The sequence below is a fragment of the Hibiscus syriacus genome, unplaced genomic scaffold, assembly GCF_006381635.1.
Source record: "Hibiscus syriacus cultivar Baekdansim isolate YM2019G1 unplaced genomic scaffold, ASM638163v2 tig00111794_pilon, whole genome shotgun sequence".
Taxonomy (NCBI): domain Eukaryota; kingdom Viridiplantae; phylum Streptophyta; class Magnoliopsida; order Malvales; family Malvaceae; genus Hibiscus; species Hibiscus syriacus.
In genome coordinates this window covers 397,123-409,217 of record NW_024063180.1, presented here as the reverse complement: position 1 = coordinate 409,217, position 12,095 = coordinate 397,123, and the positions used below count along the sequence as shown (strand labels likewise).

Below are 12,095 nucleotides of genomic sequence, written 5' to 3'. Positions count from 1 at the left end.
CTATGTTTCTGATATGAGCTAAATAATGCCCATTTCTTTTGCTTGTTTGTTCTTTTATCTTAGGTTACACGGGTTGAATCTAAGCGTATGATTAGATTCTTTTTGAGGCCATACACTATTTATTTATGTCAAGCACTGAAGAGTTTAAACGATTATTTATATGTAATACCCAAAATTTTGACAAGTGATCAAAATATAAATTTCAAAAGTTTGGTGCCAAAGTAGAAATTTGAGAAAAGTTCAAGGACCAAGTGGTAATTTTCACAAATAGAAATTTTATTTTCATAAATAAAAGTTCATCTTTAAGAATGGATTCTCTATGAAATTTAGAATTCGATCCAAAATTTGTGTAAAGAGCTATTAAGCGATAAATTCGGTGAAGTATTCAAATAATCGAATCAAATCGGAAGTGAGAAAGTTGAAATTTAGTGACTAAATTGAATTTTTGGAAAATTAGAAGGGAAAAGATGAAAATTAGTAAATAATATTTTTATATTTATTTAATGATATTAAAATGGAGATAAAAGGATGCCATGGAGGTAATTATCAAGATTCATTAAGGGTAAAATTGACTTTTGGACTAAAATGTTTAATTTGTTTAAATGCCAAGTGTATCAAGATTTTTTTCAAAGAAAACTCAAGAAGTCTTCTTCCTCCCCCATTGCGCCCGTGGGTCTCCATTGAAGGTTAGGAAGTTTTATTTTTTTCACTTTTGATCCTTTTTAATTAGATTTGGATGTGAAATAGAAATTTTTCTTACACTAAATTCTCTACAAGTTGGTATAATTATTTCATGTTTTTATATTCGGATTGTGAAATTGGTGATTATGGTGGATGAAGGGGAGATGCGAATTCAATGAAATAAGGTTGGATTAAGATATTAGGAGTGTTGTAGAGTTAGAATCAAGCATGAAAATTGCTTGGAAACAATTATAGAGACTTGTTTAGTGATCCGGCCACTATAAGGAAATTATGGAAAATGTTGAATTTGATTTTTTTTGGTGTTGAATTGATTGAGAATGATTAGAATTGAATGGAAATAAATTTTAGATGATGAATTCATGTTGGAATCAAAGTTGAGATTAAGGGAAATTAATTCCTAAATTTTCGGCCATCAAGAAATAACTACGGAAAAATTTTGCAAAAATTTCCCAAGGGCTTATAATGGTTATAGAAATTATCCTAGGAGCTTGGAATTGTGTTTTGGATCAATTTGAAGTTCGGTTAAGTTTTATGGACCTTTTTGCAAGAATTAAGAAATTAAAGGATTTAAATGCAAATGTGGGAAGTTAATGTATTATGCTGGAAATTATGACTAGAATGTTAGAATGTTGAATTTGAGTTGATTTGGAAACTTGAATAATTCCTAGGGATCAATTTTTAAGTTTTTGAAAAGTTAGTGGTGAAATTGGAAAAGTGCAATGTTAATGTTTTAATTGGGAAGTTTTATGTGAATGATGATTGATATGGATTAAAGTGAATATTAAAGGATTAATTGGCAAGGTTTTCGAAAAGTTGGATAAATTTGTGAGTATTGAGAAAGCTAGTGATTAAAAGTGAAATATTGAAAAGTTTGATGAATTATTGCGATAAGTGATTTATTAAAGGACTTGAAAAGACAATTTGATAAAGTTAAGGTCGATTTGGGTTTAATAGGAAATTAGTAATGAATGTGCATTTATAGCGTTTTTATAAATTTGATTTGAATTCAAATTTATTATATTAGCATAAGTAATTATATATGTTGAAATTGTTTATATGTCAGATTGACGAATGTGTAATTTGTGATCGTAATCGAAGTCAAAGTAAACCAGATAAAAGGATATAATACAAAGGTGAATGTGATCTTAATAGTAAGCTTTAGCGAGGCATCGGGTGAGTGTAACTTTTTTATTTTATAAATGACACGAGGATGGCTTGCGATGAGCCAACCTCAAATAATTTCGAATAAAAAATATTTAAATTATTTTATGATATATTTTTTATATTAACATATATTAAATGTTTTTAAACATTTTGAGTATGAATTACTCAATGTATTTTTATATGGCATTTCTCGGACATGAATTGTCCAATATATAGTTTTATAAGATTTTTATTTTATTCGTATATATTGATGAGTTTTTATGAGGAATGCTATATGATTTTTTTATATAAAAGCCAATGTGTATATATTAAGAGTGTGAGGTACAAATGACATTCATGAGGTGGAGTGACTATATGATACATGTTTATATGACACCTATGGGGCAATTTATGAGGCACTTTCGAGTGAAATACTAAATCTACAGGCACTTTTAAGTGCATTATAACACGTACATTCAGTGAGACTCACGTACACGATATTCTCATTTATAATACATTTGGCTATAATGAAAAATACGAGTTAATGTGAATTTATATGATTTAAATAATGAAAAGTACAAATTAATGTGACTTTATATGGTTTAAATATGAAAAGCACAAGTTAAACGAATTAGAAGGTAATAAAGGTTACAAGATACTTGATTTTCTTTTATATGTTCTACAAGCAAAATATTTTTGAATAGTTTAATTTTATATGTTTTAACATTATTTTTTATGATACAAATTGTATTTACGTTAAATGTTTTATTAATAATACTTGATTACCTTACTAAGTGAAAACTTAGCGTATAAGTGTTTCACATATAAGTACAAGCGAAATGGAAAAATAGGGAGCATATCAGCATCATTTATGAGGAATCGAATTTACCTCTAGAATCGGTAAAGACGTCGGACATCATACAATGTTCCTTTTTAATTATATAGTGGCATGTATATTATAGAGTGTTTAGTTGCTATGATATGAAATATATTTAGGTTGCAAATATTTTAAATATAGAAATTTTAAGTATAATAAGTAGAAATAATGAATAGTATTTTAAAATTCATGTTTTAAAAATTAGTTAGTTGATTTTTAAATTAGACAGTTTTAGGCAACATTATTTATGGTATAAAACAGTTTTGAATTGCAAGTTGGCCGCCTAAAAACGAATAAGATTTTAACATTAAAATGTTAAATTATGATTTTACAAGATTATTAGATTTAAACTAAAGAAATGTGATTTGAAAATTTTAAAGTAACAAAGTTTCACTATTTTTAATAGTAAAAATTTTATGCGATTTTTTTATTGAATTCAGGAATTTGAGCTTGTAAGGTCAAGTTTGAATCTCACCACCGCCACTTTTGATGTGCAATCTGTAAATTCTAAGTAAATCTCAATTGGGGTTTAGATATGCCCTGACTCTGGATTGGAGGAGCCACCTAACCTAAACTTTCTGTAACAAAAAAAATTATACGATTGATGTGACATCTATAACTCGTATATAAGCATGTATATGGGTTAAGGTTGTAAATTTATAATTTTATATAATTAACGTTTAATCATGTTTATACCTTTATCTTACAACTTTCAAGAAAAGTGAAGATTTTAAATGAGTGAAGATTCTAAACACTTCCGGTTTAGTCCAAACTACTAATCAGGGATTCAGAGCGTTACACATATGTTAAATTAATTTTACATCTTAACATTAAAAATGTATTTTATTTTTTTATTAACCTATTAAATATATTTTATTCTTTTCTCAACCTAAAAATATATTTTATTCCTATTTTAACTTAAGAATATTTTTTTAGTCTTTATCTTAACTCATAATTCGGAAATCTCTTACGGAAGCTGCTCTCAATCTAGTGTTGGGGGTAGCCTACTATCTTACCTCCCCCTTACCCCATATATATGGGAAAAAGGGACATCCATTTTTTTTTATCTTAACTTATTACATAAATTATATTCTTAACTTAAATTATTAAATATATTCTATTCTCACCTTAAATTATTAAATATAATTAATTCTTATTTTAACTTAAACCATATCTTTTATTCTTATCTTAACTTAAAAATATATTTTTATTTTAACTACAAAAATATATTTTATTTTTATCTTAAATACAAAAAATATATTATATTTTTTCTTAAATTGAAAATATTATCAGAATAAAATATAAATATTTAAGTTAAGATAAGAATAAATTATATTTTTTTAGTTTAAGATGATATTAAAATATATTTTTAAATTAAAATAAGAATAAAATATATTTAATAAGTTAAGATAAAAAATATTTTTTTAATGTTATAATGTAAAATTAATTTTTTACTGAAAAATTTAATGTAAAGTTAATTTAATATGTGAATTTAAGTTAAGATATATAAAATTAAGAATTTAAGTTTAGACTAATAAACAACATATATAATATATGTAGTCAAATTTGAACCAAATAACTACTTGGCTTAATCGTTGGGTCTTTCTTCTTTAACTTAGGAACCCCAGGTTTGATTCCCCTAAGCATTATTTAAGCGCCCAAAATTCTATTTCATCCTCTAATTGGTGAGAAAATATATCAAATTTAAAATAAATTAAAATAAATTTAATCATCCAATTGGATGGTGACACATGTCATTATATTTGGCACTAGTGACACATGACACCAATTGATTTGAGGGTTAAGTTTATTTTAATTTACTGAAATTAAGACCAAACTGATAGAATATATAAGTAATAGTGATAAAATGTGTAATTATACCAAATATTTAACTGGTGCATCAACTTTCCCTTTAAATATTAACGACAAGTAACTTAAGTGAATGCATTTAAATAGTTGAGTGATCTGATTGACAAAATTTAAAAAAATGATGATCAAAATAAAAAATGGACAATAGTTAGGTGGTCATTGTTACAGTTTACCCTTTATTTTAAATAATTTATCTTTAAATTTTCAACTAATTTATAATTATATGTTGAGCCCTTTTAAATTTTTAATTTTTATACATTAAATTAATAGTACTCATCGTTAGTGGTGCTCATTGATGCTCGTCGAACATCTTCTACTAGAATATCACAAATCCTTCAACTAGTAAAAATATTAATTAGATTAATATAAAGGTATCATTGGTCGAATTTATGTATAATATTAACATGTGAACTAACCATAAAATATGGAACACCAAAATCTACGTTCATGGGCGTACCTTTCCGAGAACCAAAGAAATCAAAGTAGATGAATGTGCCAATAAGAGAGACAAAGCTTGAGGATCATACAAATAATTATTAGAGCTTCAAGATGAATCAAATTTGGCCAAAGTACAGGTCCATTCACGTAATTACTATTGAAAAATTTATTCTGCAACATTATACATAAAATTAAAATCTACAAAATTAGATATAAACGTTAAACCAAATTTCTGAGACTTACGTTGAACTTGTATAACCACATCTGCTGTACCATACCAGAGATTGACCTCAAAAGGTAGAAGGTGATTTGAGCATTGCAATTATAAGTATCAACTTCAGCAATGATTGCAGAAGACATGGATATTTAATGTCGTATTTTATGTATAGTTTATGGATGTTAAACGTCGGTGTGGACATGTCTGATAAAACATAGCAATATATAATCGAAAAAATTTGAAACCGAGGGCTGCCGGAGAGAAGCCTGTTCACGTGTTGCCACCGAGTATGGAAATCGAATGAGAAGAACACGCGAGTATCGGTTGGAATTTCGTTGGTAACGATTCCGCCAGACAATATTAAACTTGTGAGTTTTCGACATGAAAAGATTGTAGGAGATAAATCAACATCATACTTACCGGGTAGACTAATATTAGAACAACTTGCCGCTGTAGCATAATCGATCCAATTATAAATCAGAGACTCCTTGGATAGAAGACTGGAACACCGAAGATGAAATTTGCGGATGATTGCCAAGTTTTCATGAAACTTCAAGGCATGTTCCATGACTTTTTGGAAGCTACCTTTCGTAGAATGATTGTCCCATTGATTAAGAGTAGGGACTGAACTTCATAAGTATCGATATCTTGAGGATAGAAAGCTTGATCTTATGGATTGATGAGAAAAGAAAAAATGTGGCAGCAAATAGCACATCCTATCGACGGTTCCCTCTTCGACTTTAGTGGCGGCGGAGGCCTCAGCATTGGCCATTGTTGATGAAGGTTTGCTAGGTACGACTAAAAACAGGTAGGGTTAGATTATGATTATATATATATATAGTTTGGCAATTATTTTTTAATATAGTTATATTTAACTCTTTTACATCGTTTTTTAATCTTTAATTAAAATAAATAAATTATATTAAAAGAAAATGCACCGAAGTCTTTTTGAATACTCAAAATTGACTTTTTCAGGAATACTATTTAAACTCTAAATTCTAAATTAATACAAATATAATATAAACCCTCTCTCTAAGTCATAGCTACCTAACCTTGATCAACAAATTAATACAGGATGAGCGATTTGCCCGATGAGCTTCTCTGCCACATTTTTTCTTTTCTTGAATCTCATGATTCCATAAGATTAAGCTATGTACAAGATATCGATACTTATGGAGGTCAGTCCCCACTCTTGATTTTTGGGACAATCATTGAAAATGCCTTCAAGTACCATCAAAACTTGGCAATCCTCCGAAAGTTTCGTCTTTGGTGTATTAATCTTCCATGCAAGGAATCTCTGATTTCTAAGTGTATCGATTCTTCTACGGCATCAAGTTGTTCTAATCACCAAGTGTTGGATATTTATCTAGCCGAGGGGTATCTTGTTGATTTATCTCCTACTATCTTTTCATGTCGAAAAATTACTAGTCTAAGATTGTCCAGTGGAATCGTTATCGACGAAATTCCCAGTGATACTTGTGTGTTCTTCCCGTGTCTTAAGACCCTCCGACTTAAATCGATTTCCATCTTCGGCGGTAACACATTGAACAAGCTTCTCTGTGGCTGCCCTCGCTTTAAAGTTTTTAATATCGAACGTTGCTACGTTCTATCTGACATATCCACACCCACAGTTATGGTCAAGCAACTACACATAAAATACCACATTAAACCTAGTAGGATACATGAAGATGGTGATTCAAATCGTGTATTATCCTTGTCTTCTGCATGCATTGTTGATTTTAGAAGAACCCGTGAATACAATTCTCAAGTCACCTTTGATCTTTTGAACTCAGTCTCCGGTATAGTAAAGCAAATGACCTTATTCACCAACAAGGTAAGCCTCAGAAATTTGATTTAACGTTTTCATCTAATTTTGCAGATTTTAATTTAATGTATGGTGTTGCAGAATGAAATTTACAACAGTAATAATGTGAATGGACCGTTATTATGGACAAATTTGACGCATCTTGGGTTAAAGCTAGGATGCATTTGTATGACCCTCAAGCTTTGTCACTCTTGTTGACGCATTCACCTGAGTTGGTCTCTTTAGTTCTCGAAAAGTTACGTCCATCTTGGTACTCTATATTTGTTAATATTATACATAGATTCGACTCGAATCGAGTTTAATTTATAATATTTTTATATTGATCTAATTGATACTTTTACTGTTTATTACAGGAATTTCAGTACTGTGATGATAGTTTACAGGAGAATTTGTTACCGAAAATGTTTTATACAGGAAGCTTGACACGGTTAAAATTGACGGACTTGATGGAAGGAGAGAAATGGGAAGTGTGAAATATTTCTTGAAGAATGCACTGGTTCTGAAGAAACTGATGATAGGGCATTGTTATAACAATAAGAAAATATTTGAAGAAACAGAGGCAAGGATTGTGAAAGAATCCAGACTCAATGTAAAATTGAATATACATCGTATATTAAAACCCTTATTCTTTTCTTAACTTTTATGTGCATAGTTTCTAAATAAACTAGTAGAGTAAAAGAAAAATGAAGTTGAGCTAAACAACCTGACGCCTACAAGTAAAGCTGTCACTGCATCATATGCATGGCCAGTTCCAAGTAGAAAAAATTCAATAAGAAAAATTGCGTTATTGCTTGGAATGCACTTATCCTAACCGTTGGACTACAAATGCTACAAAGAATTTCAGATATAACAATAAATTATTGTGTTAATATTGCTTCTCCATTCACAAACGAATTGAGATTTGCTTTCGTTATGAAGAAGCAAACGAAATTGACCTAGAAAAACAAACAAGATAAACAAAAAATTAATATTACATAATGTATATCATCAATGATCAATCCCATGTCACTTGAAATTAAGGACAAATATAGGATTTTTAAGTTATGAGGTGAATTTAGAGTTTTGTGGGGGGTTTAAGAGAGCTATGTGTTTTAATCCATTTTTTCAGAGAGTTTAAGTCTTAGGAAGTGTTATTAAATCCTTCTTAACCTTTAAAGCAAGTTAGTAACTCAAGTGGTTGATTCTTTTCTAGTGAGAGAAGTTGGAGAAAGTTCCAAAGCTAGAGGGAAGGAAAAGCTTGTGCTTGGGTGACTTTGAGGTGTCTTCCATCAGCTTAGAATCAAAGGTTACACACTTCTAACTCAACTCTACCACATGTAGATCATTAGGTGTGTTTTGGTAGGTTGCATGAGTTATGACACATGTCCATGTAGGTTTCATCTTTTGATGTTTCAACATGTTAAAAAACCCTTTTCCCTTTAATCATACATAAGACCTAAATAAAAAATGGGAACCTCAGTAGGATGTTTGGGGTATAAAGTTAGTATTTTCATGCCCAGAACAAGGCATTTCTAAGTAGGAGTATCGGTGCTAGAAGAACAATATTGATATTGTTCTTCAGCCAAGGTAAAAATAGGAGAGTTTTAGGAAGGGAGTATCGATACTGTAAGATCGGTTTCGATACCCACAGGGTGGTATCGATACGGGGCACAAATCAGATTCTAGTATCCGTTTTTGGTATCAGTACTTAAGGAAGTATTGATACTCCTAGTAGGCGCATCGATACTGAGGTATTTTTCAAAACATCAAACTTAATTTTAGTATCGATACTTGGGCCAGTATCAATACCCCATAACCAAAGTATCGATACTCAACCAGGAGTATCGATATTGCCTTTTCCCCATCATAATACAATAGTCAGCCGATATCGATACCAGAAGGTGGGCATCGATACTTAGGGGCAAGTATCCATACTGAAAGGGTAATATCGGCACCAACAGATAGTTTTGAATAAATAATTCAATGAGTAAGGAATTAGACTTGAGGGGCCCAATAACATTATAATATCACCAGATAAAACTACAAGCGAGAACAATAATTAATATCATAACAACTAGAAGCAATAACAATCAGGATTACATAAAACTAGCCTTGCTTGACACTCTTCAACTTCAGGTTCTTGACATAGTTTATTCACTCTTTATCTTTAGTTTGTAATGTTTCAATCTCTCATAAACTTCAGGTTCTTGACAAAGATTTTTTTATCTTTACTTTCTTGCAGTACAAAAAGCGCAAGATTTCATAATATAATAAATATTATGCTACGAGAAAATCTATCCAAGACCACACTCTTCAACTTTTGCCGGCAAAATCTTTGTATCGGTTCAATGTTGTCAACAAAAATTGAAGAGACATACTTTGCTCTGCTTCGTTTCCCCGAACTTGATCAACTGATTTTAAATTTGTTTCGGGTTTTTTCTACAAGAGTCAAGATGCCAGTAATTCCTATCGTTGGACCCAATGACGTTTGGTATTCCGGATGCCTCCTATCATTTCTTCAAACATGGATGGAGGGAATGTCTCCTATCATTTATTCTGACATTGGTGCAGGTGCTAATTCTTCAACTGGTCTCATGTGCTGCCGAGGTGTTACTCAACATATATATTATATTTGTAATCCCGTCAACCAATTGTGGATACAGATTCCCGCACCAATGATGATCATGGGTCTGACCCTGAAGTTGTTCTGGTTTCCCAACCAAAGTCAGAGTTATTTAGGTTGATTTGTAAGGTTAAAATGAATGTCGGTTATAGGATCTAGTTGTATTCATAAACAGAAAGGATAAAGATTATGGAGGGTAGCATGGAATATCTATTCTCCGAAAGATCGAATATTACCGAAATCTGATATAATTTTCAATGAGAGGGTGTACTGGCTTAAAGACATAGGCATCATTTTTTTTGACCTTCTATCTGAAACATGGAATATACATTTGCCCTTATCTTGACCAACGCTGGGCAAGGTGGATGGGATGTTATGCTGGAGCAGGGGACATTACGTTTGAAAACAATGGTAGGACACTGTGAGAGGCGTTGAACTTGGAAAAAATAGAAGCAATAATTTTAGATATTTTGATGCGAGAGGAATACTCTTCCTATCATTCCCTTGTTGACAAACGGGCGAAATTAAATTTGTAGGACAAAATTTAAAATGCTTAGGGGAAAGACCTGATCTGGTTTTAGAAACTAGGTATGTAATCTACAGTAATAATCTCATACAACGAGAAGAAATATACCATATGGGTTTATGGTTTTAGGATTAGATATGTTTTGGACTACTTATTGAAAGTGACTCTAAACTTCTTGTTGAACGACTTTCTTATCCTTCTCCAAATTTTTTTCTACGAAATTCGAAATATCTTGGATCTCTTTGTTGGTTTTGTTGAGTTTTATTGGGTTTTAAATCTGGAAGCTGCTTGGTATTATTTTTGTTTGGTTTGTACTGCGTTGCTGATCGCCCAAGGGGCTTATTACTATTTGCATTTTTCTAGAGCTTTCAATGGATATTGGTGGTTTGGTTTTTCATCCTTAGTTTCTTGTAGAACAAGAAGTCTAAGAAATATTCATATGATGATGATAACTATCATGCTATGTTAGAAATTCGACAAGTCTAACTCATTCACTATAGAAGATTTAGATATAAAATTAATATTATACTAACTCTTCCAATTTGGTTAGTCTTTTGTTTTATAAATTTTTAAAGCACAATAATACTTGGGAGGCAAAGTCACCTATATACCATTCAGGCGACATAATTGACCATATATTAAAACTAACCCAAATGGACTAATAACTTTTATTAATAAAAAATACAATTACATATTTACCGTACTATTTTTCTCTTTTCTAACTTTAATCTTTTTTTCTCTAACTCTTAGCTCTCTTTTTTACCTCACACTTTTGCACTCTTTTTTTTCATCTCACCGCTATTTATATATTATAATGATCATCGGATTGCTGTCCCATATCAATATCTTAGTCATTAACCCATACAAATATCTATTTTTTATAAATAATTATAGATAAAATATTAAATATTTAAAAATATCTAGATTATTTTATAGGTATTACTACATATCTACTATTTATATATTATTTTAGAATATTCTCGAGATATATAGTCTTAAATGATATTTATAGTTTTTAGAATCTAGTATAATGAATTCCAAGACACACTAAATTCAAAATCTAAATAATATTTTACATTGAAAGATAATAGGCAATAGAACCATATATGGCTGCTAATAAGCTATAAAGAACATCATCTCTCAGAAAGCTTCATCTTCTGCAAATTCCCACAAATCCCAAATCTATAGATAATGAGATATTACACTATTGTTTTTCACCTCCATTTTGTTTTACTTTGGTTCCATTATGTTGTTTTTGAAGGCTTCATCATTGTTAACACATCATTAATGGTGGCCTTAATTCTCTAAGCTGCCATTTGTCTTAATTAAGCATCCCTACGCAATAATCCATGACAAGCTTAATTAATTAATTATAATTTTAAATTTCACTGATAAAACGTGTGAGCCGTTTTAGTTTAAAATTATCTCAAAACTAACAACCGCTGCTATGTGCTGACTGCTGACAAAACTTTAAATTATTTTATTTGAAAACTTTATTTAATAGCAATTATTAACCAATTATTATAAAAACAACTAAAATATTTTAATCCTTTGATAATATCAACTTGGGTCCTTCAATCCCTCAACTACTCCTTTTATTTTTATTATTTTATATATCATATTATAATATAAAAATTTATATAAAATATATTTTTAGCGAATTTAGTAAGGAGATGAAGTTTTCTATAATATATTATAATAATACTACAAATTTTAAAGTAATATATATATATATATATATATATATATATATGAATTTTGGTTGACTTGTTTATCTATTTATACTATTTTAATTTTTTTGATTAAATATCAACTCGGCTGAAAAAAAAACAAATTATATAAAAGTAATAATATACTAATAAGTTTAAGAAAAGAATCAAGAAATGCTGGTGAGGT

At 29.9% G+C, this 12,095-nt stretch overlaps 1 protein-coding gene across 1 annotated transcript; it reads left to right on the top strand.

Annotated features, from left to right (window-relative positions):
• Positions 1–6,321: 6,321 nt before the first annotated feature.
• On the top strand, positions 6,322–7,544 carry LOC120170820 (FBD-associated F-box protein At4g10400-like). The gene is made up of 2 exons (XM_039178683.1): positions 6,322–7,080; positions 7,425–7,544. Exons 1-2 carry the CDS (start codon positions 6,322–6,324, stop codon positions 7,542–7,544), a joined length of 879 nt encoding a protein of 292 aa, XP_039034614.1.
• The last annotated feature ends 4,551 nt before the right edge of the window (positions 7,545–12,095 follow it).

Excerpts from the sequence above, each read along its gene's own strand:
- LOC120170820 (XM_039178683.1), top strand. The coding sequence starts at position 6,322 with ATGAGCGATTTGCCCGATGAGCTTCTCTGCCACATTTTTTCTTTTCTT. Across the intron at positions 7,081-7,424 it reads TGACCTTATTCACCAACAAG|GAATTTCAGTACTGTGATGA; the intron begins GTAAGCCTCAGA and ends TGTTTATTACAG.